The sequence below is a fragment of the Emys orbicularis genome, chromosome 3 (genome assembly GCF_028017835.1).
Source record: "Emys orbicularis isolate rEmyOrb1 chromosome 3, rEmyOrb1.hap1, whole genome shotgun sequence".
NCBI lineage: Eukaryota > Metazoa > Chordata > Testudines > Emydidae > Emys > Emys orbicularis.
In genome coordinates this window covers 180462199-180484401 of record NC_088685.1, presented here as the reverse complement: position 1 = coordinate 180484401, position 22203 = coordinate 180462199, and the positions used below count along the sequence as shown (strand labels likewise).

At 42.2% G+C, this 22203-nt stretch overlaps 1 protein-coding gene across 1 annotated transcript in view; it reads right to left on the bottom strand.

Moving 5' to 3' along the window:
• PRKCE (protein kinase C epsilon) overlaps positions 1 to 22203 on the bottom strand; it is a 477162-nt gene that overhangs the window by 159597 nt on the left and 295362 nt on the right. The window contains exons 3-6 of the mRNA XM_065400343.1: positions 9728 to 9887; positions 6308 to 6342; positions 3329 to 3414; positions 711 to 843 (exon numbers count right to left, since the gene is read on the bottom strand). Coding sequence (XP_065256415.1) covers positions 711 to 843; positions 3329 to 3414; positions 6308 to 6342; positions 9728 to 9887 — 414 coding nt within the window. The remainder of the gene's footprint in view (positions 1 to 710; positions 844 to 3328; positions 3415 to 6307; positions 6343 to 9727; positions 9888 to 22203) is intronic.

Sequence of the window (22203 nt, the reverse complement as noted above, 5' to 3'; positions counted from 1 at the left end):
CAGGTGCATGATCTAGCTTGGACTTGGGATGGGAAATTGATGCACAGTCCAACGTCTGTGTTCCAAATACTGAATAAGGACACAATCAATCCCATTCTTTCAGAATTACCATGGGAGGGAGCAGGCTAGCCTCCACATAACATGGTGCAGCCACACATACAAAACCTTTTTTCTTTCTTTTTTCTTGGCTTGGGATTCAAGTTTGGTCCTGAATGGACTTTACACAGGTAAAGCTCAGCCTTCATGAAGATATGAAAGCAAAAAATAGTGTATAATTTCCATCCTACAGGAATAAAAATACCCAAGAAAAATTGAAGGGATACAAACCTTCATGCTTCTGGGCATATGTCAACCTCTAACTAATCGGATTAGGAAGAAACATTCCCCGTGAGAAGGATATTCCATAGCTACCCACTACAGGGTTTCTTGCACCTTCCTCTGAAGCATCTGGTGCCAGATGTTGTCAGAGGCAAGACAATGGACTAGATTCTGATCCATGATGGCAATTCCCATTATCTTATGCTGCCCCTTGCTTTTTACTATTATTCATATGCTGCCCCTTGCTTTTTACTATTAACTGTACCTGCTAGAAAACAGAATGACCTGGCAATAGTAACGTATTTTCCTGTTATGACAGGCAAGCACTTCCCAAACCAATGCACTGGCTGAGAAACATAGAAAGTCTCTAAAGTAGAGGTGGTTCTCCTTACCTTTGCATTGTAAACCTTGTCTCAAAAGACCCCAGAGCAATGAACCACAGTGGTCACAGAAGGTGGGCACTTTGTAATTATGAATGCTGAACTTGTGAGGCATGTTGACACTGAAGCGCTGGGAGCCCACTTGCTGAAAAAAGCGAAGCACAGCATATTGAAATCCCCTTTGTTTCTAATTATTCACTTTTATAGTCAATGTAAATTAGGGCCCTGATATGTTTTGAAAAGTACAGAGGTGAAACAAGATGAAATAGGTACATGTTGGTGTAATCATCCTTTTAAATGGGTTTATTTCCCCACGGAGTGTTCCACCTCTTTTTTCTTTCTTTTTTGTTTGTTTGTTTTGTTTTTGTTCTTGGTGTTCAAAAGATCACAGATAATTGATGGTGCAAAGACTGCAGTCTGCTTCCAAGCATTCCTGGAAATAACAACTGCACAGCTATCAGCAGAGATCTCTCAGTGTGAAAGGCAAGGAAGTCGCTCCCAATTGTTTTGAGAGCAGGCATGGGAGGTGCTAGTACAGGAGAAAATGAAAGACGTCACAATCCACTTGCTTTTTTATATTCCACAGGTCTTTGGATTGGTAAGAAGAGAAAACAAGGTACTGTGTACAGGGAATCCACGGTACCATTAGCTACTGACTGAAGATCATCAATGAAAAGTTAAGGGTGCCCACTGCATAGCAAAAGATTTATTCCAATGCTTTTTCTCCCTCTTTCCTATTACTGCTGGCTTCTCTCCAGTGGGCTAGCACCCCTCTAAACAATGAGAGCATCATATCAGCAGTGCATCTAAGCTTCCACTAGTCTGGAGCCTGGGAACATAAATCTGCTCAAGTATCAGAGGGGTAGCCATGTTAGTCTGTATCCACAAAAACAACAAGAAGTCCGGTGGCACCTTAAAAACTAACAGATTTATTTGGGCATAAGCTTTCATGGGTAAAAGAAGTGGGTTTTATACCCACGAAAGGTTACACCCAATTAAATCTGCTCAAAATCATTGTTAGCCAAAACACTGGTGCAGCAGGGCTACGTCATAACCCATGAAAGAGATCATGTTCCGGAGTGAAAGCACGTCTGCTCCCCAGATCAGGGGACAGAATATTCACTGCAGAGGTTAAAGTGTTGTTCTAATCTGAAACACACTGCAAAAATGGCCCTGGAGAATGCCAGCAGCTGGTGTGTCAGTGACATCCACTTAGCGTACAAGTAAAATTCGGTTAGCGTACAAGTAAAAATAAATAAATAAATAGAAGGTGGGGGAAGTGTTTCCCCCACCCATAAGTGCCAGGCCTGCAAACTCAGCCATTGGCAGACAGTATACTTTACAGCATCTTTTAGGCTACTCCAAGTTATGTGGAGGGGTGGAAGCAAATCTGGCTGGCCTGGCCCATAATTGCAGAAGCACAAAAGTGGTTTAAAACCACCTCTACGCACCCTCTCTATTTCCCCAAATTGCAGGCTATGTCTTCACTGACAAAAATGGTTTGTCTTACCACGGAATAATCCATGCACATTAGCTGTCCTTCTGTAAAAACAGAATGGAGACAAGGCACTGCAGTTTTACTACAAGGTAAACTAGGGGATCTCATCTAATTACCTCACATTCACACTACAAGGCCATTGGCTCCATTTAGGATTGTACAGCAAGGTAACTATCACGTGTTAGTTATCTCACTGTAAACTTGCACCTTTGGTCAGTGCAGACAAAACCATACTGTGCATTTGTTAGCCACAGCTCAGGATCTGGGTCCATGTTTGGAGTGAGCTTTTTGTCTTCTTTAAAAATGTACATCCTTTGAGGTGGGAGTCCTGTGTTCTTTTATATTTAGAGCAGTGGTGAGTACTGTTGGTAGATATAAATAATAATATAATAATTTCCAAGCTTAGGAAGACAGTTTATTTCATTATCAGCAGACATCATTTGCTTAAATATCTGGTAACATATACTAGATAGATAGATAGATAATCCCTTTTATATTATGCACAACAAATTTCTCCATAGCTGTGAAGTAACTGTTAGAAAAGCTGTTAACTACACAGTAACTGGTATAACCTCTCCTGTGTTATTTTATAACTATGGGCATTATTCAATGGAGAATATTACATGTTTTGCTTTTCTTCCACATTTGGAAGCCCGGCATGCAGTTAGAGCAAGCCCCCTGTAAATAATTTATGTCACCTCTGGGCACTCTTTTATGTTAACATATGATACACAAGCAGAGACTTTATACTACTGATAGCTAATGAATCACCCACTTTAAATGCAATTGGGAGGGAAAGGGTCTGAACCTGCTCCCACTGCATTCAATGGCAAAACTTCTATTAACTTCAATGGAAGCAGGATAGAAACGAAAAAGAGCTTTGAGATGTCAGAGAATTTTGATTTTGTCTAACACTTGCTAGCCAGGAACAGACTGCTTTACAATTATTCCCAAGCAAATGGAGCTGTTATGGTGATTTGTCATTCAAGAGTAAATGTTATACTATGTGGAAACCGGAAGGGTGCAAACAAACTCCATACCTTTTTGTTGATGAAATGGAGGAGGCGGTAGTGACATGAACAGATAAAAAGATTTCTTTTTTATCTAGAGCATTTATTTTATAAATATTTACCTCGTCATGAGTTTCCTGTTTCTTTAAACCAGCACACTTAGTTATTATAAGCTCATGGCATCTCTTGTGGACTACACAAGTGCAAACTGTAAACAAAAAGGGGATGAAAGAATGAGTTTTCATGAAGACAGTTTTAAAAGTACAAGCTTGAAGTCAAAAGGCTAAGACACTGGATCCCTTCCCCTGGGATATGAAAGACATAGGCTAAAAAGGCCCAGATCCTCAAATTGTTGTTGGGAGCATTGTCGTAGTCATGTTGGTCCCAGTATTTGAGAGACACAAGGTGAGTGAGATAATATATTTTATTGGACCCAATTCTGTTGGCACTGCCGCTGGAACATTTTTAGTAGTGGGCGCACTGAAAGCCAGCCCCCTTACCCCCGTCCACCACCCCCAGCTGAGGCCGGGAACAAAGCCCTGGGTGTGGGGTGGCAATCGGGACCCCGGGCGTATGGGGCCAGCAGCCTGGGGAGACAGCCAGGACCCCGGGCGTGCGGGGGTGGCAGTGGGGAGCCGGTGGGTGCTGCAGCACTCCCCGCACCCATAGTTCCCGCGCCTATGTCTATTGGTGAAAGAGACAAGCTTTCGAACTATATAGAGTTCTTTTGCAGATCTGGGTTGACTTGAAGATGATCTTGGTGTAGGTTGAAAGCTTGTCTCTTTCACCAACAGCACTTGGTCCAATAAAAGATATTACATCACCGGTCTTGTTACTTCCAGATCGACAAAGGTATTTAGGCTTCCATCAGTGTTACTTAGGGACCCTAAATACCTTTGAGGATCTGGGCCAAAGTGACTTGTGATTTTGTGTGTACAATTTAAAACACCTTAAAGGGTCCTGACTTTCAGAAGCTGTATTCTTTGCACTTTCTGAAGATCAGGCCCCTTTAAGGGACTCTCAGGATGGGCAACCAAAATCCAAGGCACCCAAAATTATAAACCATCTTTAAAACTCTCAGTCATAGCTTAGTTCTGTCACTAGATAGCAGCTTATATAAAACACTCGTTATTTGTTTAGCACAGTCAATGGGATCAGCACTATGTAAGACAAGAAGATAGAAACAGCCCCTGCTTAAAGAGCTTTCAGGCTAAAAGAAACACAAAGGCACATGGGATTCACTGTAAAATCAGAAAAAGGAAGAAGTGAAGTTATTTATTTATTATTATTATTACTAATAATAATAAATGAAGATTTCCCATTGTTTCAGCAGGCAAAAGTGCTTTGTCAATATCCAGTGTCAGTCACATTTGAAAAAAATAAACAGACACAGTAGACAAATATCTGCAGATACAGCAGATGGGATAACAATTACAAGGTTATCAATTCATTGTTCTCAAGATGATGAAAAATTGTCCTCCATGAAAGAAAGACTGGCTACTTTTGATAACAAGACACTGAACTAGATGGACTACTGGTGTATTCCCAGAGGTGAAAGTAAGCCGGTACGCCCCGGTACAGCGTACCGGCAAGAGCCAGTGTGCCGTACCAGGGCGGCCCGGCTTCCCGGGCGGCAATTTAAAGGGCCTGGGGCTCCCAGCAGCAGCTGGAGCCCCAGGCCCTTTAAATTGCCGCCAGAGCCTGCTGCTGGAGTCCTGGGGTAGCGGCAGTGGGGCTCCAGGGGTTATTTAAAGGGCCAGGGCTCCCGCTGCCTCTACTGCCCTGGGCCCTTTAAATAGCCCCCGGAGCCCTGCTGCCAGAGCCCTGGGGTAGCAGTGGCAGCTGGGGGCTCCAGCAGCGGTTTAAAGGGCCCGGGGTGGTAGCGGCGGCTGGCTCTGACTCCTCCCATCCCCGCCCCTTCCGCCCAAGGCCCCGCCCCTTCCGGGGGCCAGAGCCGGCCCCAACCCAGTCCCTATTTTTACTTTCACCCCTGTGTATTCCATTATAGCAATTCTTATTTTCTTATGTAAAAAAGTGTCTTAAAGTTTTTGTTACAATGAGAAAAACTAATCTTTTCAACTCTCTCATAACTGAAAAATAACAATGCATCTTGCTCAAACTTTCCAAAAATATAATCTTTGGCAGAGACCAAAGCAGGAAAAATTTCATCCCCCAACGTGACTGTTTTGAAAAGTTATGAGCATAGGAAATTAGAGGTAAAAATGGAAACACTTACTCAGTCTTAACTATAACATTTGCTACCGGTGACATCTATAATTATCTAATCTAATTAATTACAGTATTTTGCCATTAGCACCTCTCATCCAAGGTTCACAAATGCTTAACAACATGGGATAAAGCTTCCACTTTTTCAAGAGCAAAAAAGTGAGAAACAGAGAGGCCAACATTTCCAGAAGTGTCCACTGTGGCAATATGGGAAATCTGTCCATGTACAGCTTTTGAATTCTGCTCGCTATTGGGGACTCTCTCTGTGTATCTGTGTCAGACTGCAATCTCCATTTTGAACATGGGGATTGTTTGTCTTTTCTGATGTCTTTTGCCTCCACACTGAGCTAAAACCCACAGGAGGTGACAGCTGGACCATGAGGTTCAACTTAGTCAATACCAAGGACGTGTGCCAAGGATGCCAAAGAAAGAGATGGTGGTTGAAGCCTACCCAGAATCATGGCAGCTTAAAAGCACATAGGCCCAGTGGGAAGGACCCAAACATTGCAGTCTGCTCAGTGTCCAACAGGGGGAGCTTTACCAGGGCTGCAACACCCACTAATTTTCGATGGCCAGCGTGAGAGGTCTGATTTTCAGAGATGCTAAGTATACACTGCTCCTAGTCACTTCAACTGAACCACCCCTAGTTAATGGACACTTTTGAAAATATGTCTAAGAGACTTGTTCTCAGTCACAAGTCAGTAACTGATTCTGTTATAAAACCTACGTATTCTGATTCACAGTCTTGTGCTCCAACCCTGCTCTTATATATACACACTATGTCTGATGAGTAGTGCATAACTCTGCTTATTTATACATAACAGCAATAATATATTAGTATCTATTCTAGTTTCTCTCTGTAGATTTTCTCTTACCTTGACATTGGTATCCCTGTTTTCCTATTACACCCCTGTAGATAAGAACATACATAAAGTATTTTAGAAAGTGTAAAATACATAGATAAAAAAGTCACACTATGCTGTTTTCTTCTTCTATTGGCCAGGTTCATGATTCACTAGAACATTTTCCTGTAACCCACAGCCTGTATGCTTCATCATTGGACTAGTTTTCACATCATCCTCTTAATATGGGAGAAAGGTACATCACATGACTGGGGGGAGGGGGTGAATGCACCATCTGGATCATATACTTGGTGCATTCCTACTTACTCATGGACAGTTCTCAGTCTACTAAACAGATGGAGTCCTAATAAACTGAAACTTGCTTTTGCTGATATTTCTCTTTTGTTTCTGAACTGTTGCTTGATTAGAATTTCTCTTTCCATGCCCCAAATTGACAGTGTATACAAAATGTATATGTTGTCCGTCTTTTATAATGCTGCATTTATTCTGAAACTATTTTTGGCATAACTAGACTTATTTAAACCTAAACCCATGATGTGCACAGTGTGAAAACAAGAAAACCTCAGGATGTCAAGATGTGGAAGGCCCTTTGTGCACCTTTTGCAATTTCTCCCCAAAGCATGTCAAATCTTCTCTAGCCTAGTGCCCAGTCCTGCTGTCCTTTCTTACATGAGTCCAAATGACTTTAAAGTATGTGACTTCACTGTGATTATGCACATGTGAAAGGCTTCAGGATCTGGTCTCTACTTATAAACTCTTTAGAATAGGAATTTTGAACCAGATTCTTTTTTTTTTTAATGGAGATATACCTATCTCATAGAACTGGAAGGGACCCCAAAGGGTCATCAAGTCCAGCGCCCTGCCTTCACTAGCAGCACCAAGTACTGATTTTGTCCCAGATCCCTAAGTGGTCCCCCTCAAGGATTGAACTCACAATCCTGGGTTTAGCAGGCCAATGCTGAAACCACTGAGCTATCCCTCCCCCCTAATGCTTCTTGCTACCCTAAAGTAAATCTGGCATAGCTCTACTGGAGTCACTCTGGATTTACACTGGAGTAGCTGAAAGCCAAATCTGTCCCCATGCCTTTTCTTTGTAAAGTAACACACATCTGTGCATACCTGTAATTCATAAAATAAATCATTTTTGAAGTGGAGCTCTTAACTTAGTGTTATGTTATGATCTTTGTTAATTCAGACATGCATTTTAGGCTGAAAAGGACATTTACAAATGTGGGAACCTAAAGTAACCTAAATAAAAATGGCCTGCTTGTCAAATGTGCTGTGCACCGGCATCAACTTCACTGGGATACGTGGGTGCTCAGTGCTTCTAAAAATAGGACCACTTTTGCCTAAATATGAATTTAGGAGCTTAACTTCAGGCATCCTAGCCAAAATTTATATTCTTAATATTAGGCTCATAAGTCTACTTTCAGGCACCTACATAGAAGTGGCCTGATTTTCATTGAAGTCACTGAGAGCTGCATTGCGCTGCATCTTTGAAAATCAAACCTCTTTGATCTAGGTGTCTAAATATGTATTTAGGAGCCTAACTTTGGGCACTCATTTTAAAACAAAATTGGACCCAGGTTTGAAAATTTTGGCCTTCTTCAGTCCAATGGAGCTGGAAAAATCCTTGCTGGTCTACTAAAGGATACTAACAATATGCTCAGATAAAGTTTGTGAAAGTGACTAGGTTTTTCTCTCAAAGGTTGTTTGTTATATTCACTGCTGGAAGGAAGTAGCTCAGAAATGAAGAAGCAGAGTAAAGATATTTGATGGTCTGATAGGATATCTTGGGTGAAATTCTGGTTCCACTGAAATCAATGGCAAAGCTCCCAATGACTTAAATGGAGGTAGGATTTTCCTCTTGGAGGAAGTGACAATCCCCTTTTCTAGAATCCTCATTCTGGATGGTTTCTGCATGCCAGCTGACATTTTAATTCCTGAAACACCCTGGGCTCACATCCAAAATATCTGTATTTTCTAGGGGTTTTCTTCATCAAAACTCAAGCTTTTGAAAGCTTCAGGAAAAAAATTGGCCATGAGTACTTCCTCCTCATACAGAAGGCATTCAGGATGGCCACCAAAAGAGGGAGGGGTTAGGAAGGCATACGGCCAAATTCAGTTTCATAATGATTCCACTGACTTTACTGAAGTTACTCTGGATTTCTGCCCATGTAACTAAGATCAGAATCTAGCTCACACTGCATTAAATGGTGATTATTAACTGAAAAATGTATTTGTTTAACTTTTTAAACAAGTCATACCACAGCTCTATGCTCTCTTTGCTCTTGTGAAGTCTAGCTCTGCAGTGACACTTACAGTTGTGAAATATGAGTTTTTAGGCTAGCCGGTACAGTAGTGAATTACAGGAATCAGATCCATTTTAGATATTAGGCCAGACAGGACTGAGCTCTGTAATTTAGAGAAAATCCCAAATTTTATCAATCATAATGGAAGGTTTTGACAGGTTTCCGTTATTGTATGCAAAAACTGATGATGAATGAACATTAAAGAGGAAAAGAATTAAACTGCTGTACCGCTCTGTGACAGATATGGCAATTTCCTGCAATATCTTTGGGCGATCTCACTGTGTTAAGTTTATGTGTCATTGCGAGCCCATGGGGGAGGTTGACCACAGCCCTCCAGGACCTAAGAACAGTGCAGGGGTAGGGGGGGAAGGGGAGGGAGCTATTAGGCAAATTCACTCAGCTTGTAACACTTCCAGGGAGGTACCACCACCTGGACAGGCTCACACATACTAGTACAAACTGGATTCTCCAGAGACCAACAGATGAAGAAAGGACTTTGGGATAAACAGTCTCAGTTTAAACTGACTCAGGGCCTTCTTTCTGATCCAGCAAATGGAGAGAACCTTCAGTCCAAGGGAAGGGTTGGAAGGACTGACACCTGCCAAGCCTGAGGCTGGAGTTGGGGTGACCTCTGGTAAGTTTTTTAGCATGTGTGTAGATTTTTATTGTTTTTAATACATTTTCTCTGTAATGCTTTCACCTTAAGAATAGATGTGTTTGCTTAGACAGAGCTGTGTGGTAACTTAGAACTGTGGGCAATTGCACCGTTTATATTTTTCACAGAGTATGTGAATTGCAAATGCTGGCCTAGTTAAGCAGTCTGTCTTGCTCAGAATAACACAGTATAGGCAGGGAACTGTGCAGCCTGGAAAAACCCTGGTCAGGAGGAAGAGAGACGAGGGTCTCCATCCGAGAGAGAGGTGACAGCTAAGGACCTGGGAGCTTAAAGAGGGTGCCCTTTCTGGACCATGGAGGGGTCATACAGGTGGAGTTCCCCTGACCTGTGACACGCTCTACTCCTTTTGGACTGCTGCAAGACACAATGGAACCTCAACAGTTCAATCCAAAACAGCATGACATTTGCAACAACAACAACAAAAAAGCCAAAGATTGGTTATACCATATAAAGTCTCGGCAGTGCGAACAATATGTTGGTTGCCTAAGGTAGGTGGCCATAAACTTGTGTCCATTGACTTGATGAACTCTGCGTCGCACAGCACCCTGCCGCTTTCTGGGACGCATCCGCTCTCTGAATACACGTTCTTCATTGTCTTTGGGTGCTGAAAAGAAAAAGCACAGGGGGGAAAATGATAAGCATAAAATCATCCCAGACACACATTCTGAGAACCAGACATGCAAGGGAAAAATCAAAATCTAAGTCTTAAAAAAGCCCCGTGTATCTAGCAGTGCAATGAAACTCGCTTCCACAAAACTTGGTACAGGCTCTACCACAGGCAAAGCAGAGTTATGTTTATTTTTCTCATTTAGGGCCTAATGTTAATGGGATACGCCTCTTACTGACGTCAGTGGGAGCTGAGGTTCTAAGCACCTCTTATAGTCTAACCCTTTCACTGTAAACTCCATTGGGCTGGGTTGAAATCTTCTGAATTTTGTATAGCTCCAAGCACACTGCAACTACTTAAACAATAAACATTGCAATTCTCCAAAGTCCTCAGAGATCTCAACTCCCACTGCCTTCAGAAAGAACAGAGAGCGCTGCTGAATACCCCAAACTTTGGGAGAGTTTAAATGCAGAACAAAATTGTCCCAGCTGGTCTTTTTCTCTGAAACAGGCAGGACAAAAACTCCATATCCAAACACCTGGAAAACTTTGTGGAAGTTCCGATTAGGACCTAAACTTTGTGGTTCTAGCTCTCCTCTAACAATAATATTATTCTTATTAGTTGTCTATATATTTGAGGAAAGGGAGGTAGTCTCATTAACTGGTGTTTGTACAATTGCAAGCAAGTGGGAGCTTTCGCGGATGGGGGAGATGAAAGTTTAAATTATTGCTTCAGACTCAAAATGCTTAGAAAGACCCTCCAGGACACCAGGGGGTGTTTTTCAGAGTTGGATTGGAGGTTTATGCACAATTCCCAGGAACAAATAAATAATCCTTCTATACACTGTTTTGAAAACATAGCCCTGTGTCTCCTCCAGAAGTTTCCGTATCTGTCAGGCAATTGTTCTGGATGAATTAGCAGCAAAGAATACCTGTGTTGTGATGTCCCGTTATTTATTGTAAAGATTAGGATACAGCAGGTGAGTTAAATAAATCATATCACATTAATTTGAATGGATATGTGCGCATTTATATCTTTCCTCACAACAATCAAGCCCAGCATTCAGAAGTGCACCTACTGCGCCACACTTTAGGCAGAGTTTTGCTGTGGAATTCGCAGGGTTTCTGACCATTACTTGATCCACCCCCATCATTCCTGTTGAAGGTAGAAGACTGGCAGATCAGCAAAGAGAAACTTCAAGTAACAGTAGAAAAACTATTTCTGTTCCCAGCAGATAAATATCCATGTCCCCCCAAACCACTCCTTCAATCCATGCTAATTAGCACCCCTATTGACACACTCAGCAGAGAGCCCAAGGATTAGCAATCTCTTTCTGTCTATACTCATTGGCTCTAAATAAGGTACTTTTAAAGCACTCCTCACCTTGGTATCTGCAAGACAATACCTTTGTTTCCACACACAACATAAACCACTTTTACTTCTTCTTTCAATGGTGATGAATTCTCAAGAGGGCCTTCTCTACTAAACTTAGATCTAAAAAAAGCCTTTAGCTAAATTTAACCAATGGCACTTCCACATTCTACAAAACTGGTTACCACTAAGTTCTTTCAGATGCCCAGATAGACACAAGAGGGTATATCCAAAAAGGGATTTAGGTGCTTTACTGCCATGTTAGGGGTCTAAGATCCTCAACCCCTGCTCAGCTGCTGTCTAATTCTGAAGGTGCCTAAATTCCCTAGGCACCTAAACTTCCACCAGTGGGCATGCACAAAACCAACTAAAGTCCTGACACCACCCAGCCACTCGACATCCTAGCTCATGCCTAAGCCCCTGCTGGATTCCCAAACTAGGCATTCCCCTGCCTATCTTGCCTGTGGGGCCCGATCCAGTAGATATTCTCTGAGCACTCCTAACCCACACAAAAGACAGCCAAGGGTGAGCAGGCCCAGAATTTTTGTGGCTAGCAGGTGCATCCTGATTACCCAATAGCCCAAAGATTAAGGCACCCAACCGGGATGTCCAAGAGCCAGGTTTGAATCCCCACACTGCCTGGTTTGGAACCCGGTCTTGAACCCAGGAGGACTCCCACCTCCAGGGAAAGTGCCCTAATCGGTAGGCCATTGTGTATACTGGGGAGGGGCTCTCTCAATCTCTCCTGCTGAAACTTTGCATAAATAAATTAAATACTCATTGGGTCAGAGCGAGACAGACTCTACAGACCACTGGTTAGGGCACCCCCCAGGACATGTAAGAGTCAGGTTCAAATCCCTGGTCGAATGAATATGTATTTACATAAAGTGAAACAGTGTCAACAGGAGAAATTGGGTATTATGGGGTGGGGGGGTCTCAGTCACCTGATGGTCAAGGTATTCACCTGGGATATGGAAGGCCCAACTTCAAGTCTCTGCACCCAATCAGGCAGAGCAAAGATTTGAAAACAAGTCTGCCATACCTCAAGTGAATACCCTGAGCCATTGGCTATAATAAGGAGTGTGGGTCTATTTTTTTTTATGATAAAGGGATGACCTGACTTAGGCCCCTAAGTCCAGGAGAGGGTTCACTGCTGTCAGTCCCAAGCAAAGAGAGGTGCTTCCCTCCCCAGCCCAGAGTTAAGCGCCTAAATAGCTTTAAGCAGACCCCAATCCCCCTCTTCTGCATTTCACTCCTCACAAGCTTAGGCAGCTCCCCCCTTAGTTTGCTGGCTTCTATGAATCTCATTCTTAGGTGCCTAACTCTCCCCATCCATTGCATAGGGAGCCAGAGCACAGAGGTGACAAGTAACTGGTGATAGTGGGGGTGGGGGGGCATGTGACCACCCCATATGTTGACTCTAAGGGTGGGGCAGGCGCATTCCCACCCATTTGCCCTAGCCTCCCCCTTACTCTCTAGCACCCAGCGAGGCCCCGCACTCTCTCCCCCACCTCTTCTCCCCCTGATGTCTCCGCTCCCCGCTCGCCCCACAGCGGCTCACATGCCGCATCCCAAACCCTGCCCCAGTGCCAACCGCATGCTGCATCAAACAGAGAAATTATGACCGAATTTAGGAGAGCGCTGACGTTGCAAAAGCCCACCACATGCCTCTGGGTGACCTTTCCGCGCATGTGCTGCCGGCCCCTGCCAGCAGGTGCTTCCCCTCTCCCTGCGAGGCAAGGCAGGCAGAGGCTGGAGCAGCTGGTGGGGGGCTCCGCATAGCAAATGACAGCATTTGCCACTAAGAACAAGGAGAGAGCCCAGCTCTCGGAGGTTGCCAGACTTGGGATAAGCTGACGAGCAGGGCTCGACGTTGAGGCCCGAGGCACCTGGAGTTGTCACTCACCTCCCCGCCAAACTTTCCTCCGTGTCTCACAGTTTGAAAACCTCTGAATAGAAGCTGTTACTAAATGGAAGGCAGAAATCTGGGGGGGCACATGACCCGCCTGCCCCACCTACGCATCGCCTCTGCCTGAGCACCTAACTTGGAGCTTAGGATTCCACCGGAAAACAGGGCACCTAAAAGTTAGTTGTCACAACACTGAGCACTGCAACACTTAAGTCCCTTTGTGGATCTAGCCCAAACTGAGCCCTGATGACCCAGACTTGATTGTTAGTTGCCATGAGCAGTCAGCATTAGAGGAATGTGTATGAATCAGACTACAGAGTCATAGTCTAGTGTCAAACAATATTTCAAGTGAAAAGTACTTGATACTTGACTTTCCTTCAGTTTCAGCACTATGTCTTTTAATATTATGCTGAAGAAGGACACGTACTTTGGTCCATCATATATTTCTGTGCACTTTTTTTTTAAATATGGGTTCTGCTCCAGGCTGTTATGAAAACAATTGTACAAAAGGAATGAAAAAAAATTAGAGAACAAATGTGGTCCGTTTTAGACTTCATTTTTTAACCAATTGCTCAGACGTCGTCATTACTACTAAAAGTTGTAAATGTGAAAACTACTTACTTAGAATCATAGAAAATTAGGGTTGGAAGAGACCTAAGGAGGTCATCTAGTCCAACTCCCTGCTCAAAGCAGGACCAACCCCAACTAAATCATCCCAGCCAGGGGTTTGTCAAGCCGGGCCTTAAAAACCTCTAAGGATGGAGATTCCACTACCTCCCTAGATAACCCATTCCAGTGCTTCACCACCCTCCTAGTGAAATAGTTTTTCCTAATATCCAACCTAGACCTCCCACACTGCACCTTGAGACCATTGCTCCTTGTTCTGTCATCTGCCACCACTGAGAACAGCCGAGCTCCATCCTCTTTGGAACCTCCCTTCAGGTAGTTGAAGGCTGCTATCAAATCCCCCCTCACTCTTCTCTTCTGCAGATTAAATAAGCCCAGTTCCCTCTCCCTTTCCTCATAAGTCATGTGCCCCAGCCCCTAATCATTTTCGTTGCCCTCCACTGGACTCTCTCCAATTTGTCCACATCCTTTCTGTAGTGGGCGGCCCAAAACTGGACGCAGTACTCCAGATGTGGCCTCACCAGTGCTGAATAGAGGGGAATAATCACTTCCCTCAATCTGCTGGTGATGCTCCTACTAATGCAGCCCAATATGCCGTTAGCGTTCTTGGCAACAAGGGCACACTGTTGACTCATATCCACCTTCTTGTCCACTGTAATCCCCAGTCCTGCCCATCAGTTCCCTTTCTGAAGTCCAGGGTCCGTAGTCTGCTGATCTCCTTTCTTCCTTTTCTCAGGATCTGAACTCGACCATCTCATGGTCACTGCTGCCCAGGTTGCCACCCACTTCTACTCCCCCTACCAATTCTTCCCTGTTTGTGAACAGCAGGTCAAGAGGAGCACAGCCCCTAGTTGGTTCGTCCAGCACTTGCACCAGGAAATTGTCCCCAACACTCTCCAAAAACTTCCTACATTGTCTGTGCACTGTTGTATTGCTCTGCCAGCAGATGTTAGGGTGATTCAAGTCCCCCATGAAGCCTCGTTTACTTCATCCTCCTGGTCTGGTGGTCTATAGCAGATGCCCATCACATCATCACCCTTGTTGCTCTCACCTCTAAACTTAACCCAAAGACTCTCAACAGGCTTTTCTCTAGATTCATACTGGAGCTCTGAACAATCATACTGCTCTTACATACAGTGCACTAAAAAAATATCTACTTGCAAATAAGAAACTAGATGTTCTGATTGTATATAGTTCATTCATGATGCAGCATTTGATCTATAGTACAGTCTTGACTCCTCTGCCCCTTGGTGTCTTCAATTTAAGATCTTCTTGTGGTTAAGGCTACAATCACTTTACAAGGTATAATGTCACCTAGAGTTTTTACATTTTAGTCACTAACAAATACCAGAATAATATTTTTAAGTCAAAAATTGTTTAAAACTGTAGTCTAAGAAGTCGTGCTTTCAGGCCTCTTACATAAAGAGTCTTCTTTATTAGAATCACATGTTTCACTTATGATAGCCACAGGATGGTCAGAAATAGTAAAAAATAATGAAAATAACAAAACTGTTTCTCTTGTAAAAGAAAGCACATACTTTAGCAATGCTAACATTAGATTGTGGGGATTTGTTTGGGGTTTTCTGGTAATATTCACTTCTGTCATGCAATGGGTGAGGTACTAGCCTTTTGTCACCACAGATCAAGATTACAGTTCTGATCAAGTCACAAGTGAAAACTGAATTCAGTAGTCAGTCGGTCACATCCTAGTCACGAGTGAACAGTTGTCCACCCTGGCACACACCATGTCATCTCACTGGACAAATAGCTACTTCTCAAAAGAACTCTATTAAAAATAATAGTACCACCAAAACTATAGTATTCTACAGTACTCACCCACAACACTGCTGTGTCACTATTGTAACATGATGTTTTGGACAACTGCCACAGATTAATGTAGTAGCTTTATTAGGTGGCTCAGGACTGGACAAGCAGGTTTGTGGACAGAGCTTTGTTTGGAAGGAACCTGTGGCACCTGTTGGCTCATGCCCAGCTTTGTGTGCCCCTCATTCCCATGAACAATAAATTCCCCTCTTCAGTTTAAATAAAACAAGACACATGCTCTAGCCATACACCAGTGAACATCTTCACTAATGCTGTCCATTTGGCTATCCCAAATGTTTACTTAGAAAAAACAAAAACCATAAAGCCCCCCTACTTTTATCTGCTGGTGGTTCAGAGATGACCAGAAAATGCTCGGAGAGTATCAGAAAGAGCCTTGTATGTATGGCACAACCAGACAATGCTCTCAAGATTTCCTTTGGAAAGTATTAGCTTTACATGTGAAATGAAGACATAATGCAGCTGTAGTTTATTATAAGGGCAGATAACGATGTGGCTATTTCCACAATGATTTCATACACGCCACAAGAATATAAATATGAAAGTGTTTTATAGACACACCACCCCATGAGCAGTAATTTGGAAGTAGCAGTTGTGCTAGTCATACAGTTTAGTATATATAATATTTGCCCATTTCAATTCAATGAATTTAAAAAAAAGTCTTGGGAAATTACTAGATCCCTAAAATAATATTCTGGAGATTGGTTCTCAAACTATCAGAGGAAACTTTTTAAAATAAGATTTATAGAAACAAAATCCTAGAATGGTAGATGATAGGTCCAGAAGAAACCTCTGAGATACAGTACCTAGTCCAGCCCCATTCATTTATTTCCATACCTAGTAGAGGAGTTCAAGTTAAGATTAGATGAGTTTGCCAGAACTATTTTATTAAGCAAATGGTTACAGTGTCCAAAGTAAATAGTTCTTTCCCCTCCCTTATGTTATTTTACTTAGATATTCATACACAATAATCATTCCCTCATTAAAAGCAGTTTCTTTTAGGCAAAATAAATTCAGTTCTCTTAAGCTTTCCTAAGAAATTCTAAAGACCCATTATTTTTTTGGTTGTCCTCTTTGCCTTTTTTTTTTTTTTTTTTGGAGGGGGCATAATCCTTCATGGTATTATTTTCAAGAGAAGGCACCAGAAATGTGTATGATAATTTAACAAATCTTGGGGAGGAGATGTCTCTGCAGCATATGTTGCATGCAGTGTTGTAGCTGTGTTAGTCCCAGGATATTAGAGAGACAAACTTGTCTCTCTTATCAACAGAAATATTATCTCAACCACCTGTCCCTCTAATACAGCATATCGCATTTAGACTGTGTGTGCGCCTCAGCAAACCAAAACCTTAAGTGTGTGCTATGTCTTTGAAAGACTGGGACCGTAACGAGTTGTCTGTGTTTAACACTGTCCAAAAATCCAGAAAATGTAGTGCACATTATATAACATTATGGAAAGGGAGTCTGTAAAAGAAGTTAAAACCAAAATGTTCACAAGTGTGCATTAAGTTGGGGTGCCTCAACTTTTAGATGTTCAACTTGAGACACCCAGGGACTGTTTTTCAAAGGTGCTGAGCACCTACTGAGATTCCAACTGAAGCCAATGAGAACTCAGTATTCTCAAAAATCAGACCCATGTTATCTGAAGCTGGGCACCCAATAATTGAAGCACTCAAAATTAATGGACAATTTGAACATTTTGGCCTAAGTGACTTGTCCAAAGTCCAAGAAACCCTATGGCAGATCCATAAAGAGAAAGAATTCAGGTGTCCAGACTTCTAGTCCTGCACTGTAGGCACAAGAACTGACTTTCAATTTTAGCCTCCAGGCTTTCATTTAGTATTAACTTACATTAAAAAGCCTCAAACTATAACTTCACTATAATACTATATATAAGGTTTTTAATGAGTTTTTGTTTATTTGCCCGAGAAAGATCAGATGGCTTCATTCCAGATTTCCAGAGGGAAAAGAGTTCTAATGGTGATGTCCTGGTTTGAGTCCATGCTAGCTGAGAGACCAAATGTACCATCAATAAAGTTGTAACAAGCTGGACGTCTCTCACTAGCAATACCTAGATTTGACTGACAAGTGCTGGAGACAAGGGGATATCACTGCCTGACCTTTTACTTCTGAATTCGCTCCCAACCATGGCTCTGAAAGACCTGGAATCCTACTGAACTTCAGGGAATGGTGCAAAGCAATGTATTTTTCCAGGTTTCTTCCAGATGAGAGTGATTGTTTGTTATGTGTGTGGGGCGAGTCTATTTATGTTCTTTGTATTATGTTAGATGGTCCTAGACACCAATTGTTATAGACACTTTTTGGGACTTAAAAAAAATAATTACTAGGTAGTCTTTAAAGAGGGCTGAGATACAGAATAGGAATCCTGCTTGTTAAATGACAAAAATTAACATACATTAGGTTTCATTTTATAATGAAATGATTAATTTTTAATGTAAACTGAAATGGGGCAGCATGCAGTGTAAGACCACTGACTGCAACAGATGGTACTCATGTTAGGTAGCAAAATGTGACATTGCCATCATCGATCTTCATTACTGCAAGTATTGAAGGCACTTCCTATATGGTAAATACAAAGGAGTAGGAGAGAATACTGAAGATACCAAGGTGTGTCAGGTAAAACTGGCAAGTTTTTTAGTACCACCACTCTGTATCCAAATGCTGAGTTCTCAAAGAGAGCCCACTGATTTCTTCCCTGCACCCAGACTACATTGCTGGTGACTGGGTCCTGCAAAACATTCACAGACAAGTTTCCTTTAAACTGTGACTACACTGTTAAAGCAAAAACTACACTGATCCCCATTGTTACATTGGTCACACTTCATATTAAGGATCCATTTATAAAGGATGTATAAAAATGTTTTAAATATAATACAAACATGAGCAGTATGATATAGATAGTTATACACACATCAGCTGATGCATATATGGATATAGGCTATGGCGGTAAGCAAACTATTGATCTGCTGTACTCTAACAATTGAATAAGCATTTATTAAAATAACTATTAATCATTTATTAACCCTTTTTAGTCTACTGTATTTATAACTGGCATTTTAATAGAAAGGGTGTTCATTGCATTTTATCATAGTGAGGCATTCTTCCAGCCTCAGAAAACAAGCAAATTGTTGCCTTGGGATATTTAAATACTGCAGATTTTGATCAATAAGCATTTATTAATCTAATAATAATTTGCACTAATGTAGCACCCTCAGTTTCAGAATATCAAAGCACTTTACAAACATTAATGAAACGAACCTTACAACACCTTGCTTAGGTAGATATATTGTTATCCTTTTACAGATGAGGAAGGAAATTGAAGCGACAGGTGGAGTGGCATGCCCAAAATCACACTGCAAATCTGTGTCAGAGCCAGGAACAGTATCTTGGATTCCTTAAATCACAGGATTGAGTGTAACCAGAAGATTATCATATGCTAAAATTATGCTCTGGGAATTTCTCTGGAGCTCCAATAGCCTAATGTCTTTACAGGCACAGAGCGCCACGAGAAAGAACAGAAATATTAGTACTGTGACCAGCCACATAGAAACAGTAAAAGAATTTTGCCCTTAAAGGTGCTATTTTCTAAAAGAAATTGTGCATACATTCCAGGTACTTTTTTCATTGTTAAGCATTCTTGGGGTAAATTAACTTAAGCAAGAAGTTAATTTCATAAATCTTGACAGAGGGAAAATTATAAACAATAAGGAAAGAGGTAAAATGTTATAAAGCTGCAGGTTTTCACTGATCCATAGAAAAAATTAATTAGGTGGTACACCAAGGTCATATAAAGAATTAATATTTTATTAGAAATACAATATTTCTAGACTTAATTTCTTTAATAAATGATGAAGACAGTGATTTAGGTTTCCTAGATCTTGAACCTGCTCACCCATGGAAAGTAAAAAGGCACTTTTTCCATGTACTTGAATGGAAGAATTATCAGGTCCTTAACTAGATGTGCACTGTCAGGGCCGGCTTCAGGCACCAGCCCACCATGCATGTGCTTGGGGCGGCACCTGTAGGGGGGCGGCGCGGCGCTCCGGCCCGAGAGCGGGGCCGCGACTGGGCTTGCCGCCCTCCCCGCGGCGCTCTGGCCGCCGGGGAGAGCGGAGCCCCGGCCAGGCTCGCCGCCCTCCCCCCGGCGCTCTGGCCGCCGGGGAGAGCGGAGCCGCGGCGGGCTCGCCACCCTCCTCCCGGCACTCCGCCGTGGCCGGGCTTGGCGCCCTCCCCTGCCGCGCTCCCCGCCGGGGGGGGGGAGGGCAGGGCGGCGGGAGGCTTTTTTGCCTGGGGCGGCAAAAAAGCCAGAGCCGGCCCTGTGCACTGTCACCAAAGAAAATCTAAGGATGTCGAACAGTAAAAAATAAAATGGAAGAATTATCATTATAGGATAGAAATTTTTTCAAAACAAGTAAGTGTCTTGACACATAATATCCACCATTAATTACCATATATACTCGTTCATTAGCCTGTTCGTTTATAAGCCGACCCCCCAAAATGGTTAGGTAAAAATAGCAAAAACTGTATGACCCTTTCATAAGCCAACCCTATATTTCAGGGGTTGGCAAACTTTGGCTCCCGGACGTCAGGGTAAGCCAGTGGCGGGTCAGGACGTTTTGTTTACTTGGAGCATCTGCAGGCATGGAGCCCCTGAGCTCCCTGTGGCCGCGGTTCGCCGTTCCCAGCGAGACGCTCCAGGTAAACAAAACGACAGTGTATTAGATATTCAATTCAATGATTCCATAGAGTTTACAATCATCAAATTTTGGTGTAGACCCGTTATAAGCCAACCCCCGCTCTTTGATGTGTCACTTTTTTATCAAAAATAGTCAAGTATATATGGTAAGTAAATGCTTTCTGAATCTCCAAAAATAACTTTCACTTCAGATTGTGTAGGGCCCAAAATGTGCTAGGTGCTTTAAGTACTTGCTTGAGTTCTGACTTAAACGAGATACATCTAAACATGCGCTTAAATGCTTTCCTTTATTGGGACCAGAGTAAATCACAGTCCATGCTCTGAAGTGTTTACAAAAAACACTCCATTCATTCACACCCACCTGTGCGGGAGGAGAAATGGGCTTCTCTCCTCTCTACGCGCATATCTGTGATCCAGGTGGCTAGTGCAAGGGAATAACAGGTACCTTGTATTACTTTCCTTTGCTCTCTTGCATGGCTATGCAAGCCAGGCCATGATCTAACCCAAAGTGACCAGGGCAGTGAGAGGCATGTGGCTTTTTTTGTTCCAGGTTTTGTTTTATTATATATAAAATATCTCCACTGCCTCCTACTGTGCCATTATTAATGTCTGATCCAAACCTTATTTCCATACCCAAATTACATTATTTATTGACAATGTCTTTATTAGCACCTTTAAGGTGCTGAACAAGTAACTGATAATAATGCAGCCCTATCCTTCCAAACTAAGCCACATGGCATTACCTATAGTTTACAGATGAGCCCATTAAAAGGGAAATCCTGTGTGCTGCACATGGATATTGAACTGCCCGTGCCTTGACAATTTTTGCAAGAATAGGCGACTGACCTGGTGACAAAATTTTCCAACCTCACTCTTGTACAAGGCAATAACTTGAAGCCAATAGTCAAAACTCCACGCCCACAGAAGTGGGATGTAGCAACTGCACAGCTACTTTGGTAGTGGCTGTGGGGTGGCTCTTTTGTTGCACACTGGCCCTGGGGACAATATTCCATCATTACTTAGGCAAACTTCCCCGTGATATAAATGGGAGAATTTCCTCATATAGGACTCCATGATGGGCCCTTATATCTTCCATCAATCCATGTACACAACTCCCATTAACAATACCAGGGAGTTACATTTATGCCTCAGGAGGTGAGCAGAAGACAATTTTTTAATGAAGGCTAATATTTAAAGCACAGCTTAACAATTTAAAGGAACAGATGACTAGAAATCTAGTAAATTCAAACAAAAAAGTAAAGTTAAAAGTAGTTTCAGGTACTACCCCTGTCCTGGAGCCCCCGGCCAATTTTTGTGAAAGTTCACACAAGCAACAGGGAAAACTGGCTAAATACTTGACACTAGAGCAGACACATTAAAAATGAATATATGCAAAAAATTGTCAAATCCACAGAGAAACCAAAATACCAAAAAAAAAAAAAAAAGAAACACTTTTTCTCTAATCTCGTCCAGTTATAATAATTGTAGGCATTACTTATAGCAATAGTAGGTAAAACATTTCCAGGCATAAGTGTGATTTTGAAGTTAATGATGTCTCTTTAATAAAGACTTTGTCATAGAACTATCACAAAGATTCCATTGTTGCAAAAGAGTTCTGTTGCTAGAAATGCCTTAGGAAATTTACAGTTAAACAACAGACTCTCTGAAAAATCCATTTAATATCTCAGGGTTTTTAGATAATATTTCAGCTTTCAAGACCTTTTTCTCAAGACAGAAGTTTAGAATAAGTATTTTCAGTATGAAAAGAGTCAATTTCACAGAAGCGGGGAGAAGAAAAATCAATAATACACTGTAATCATTTCAATCTCTCTACATTATCACTAAAG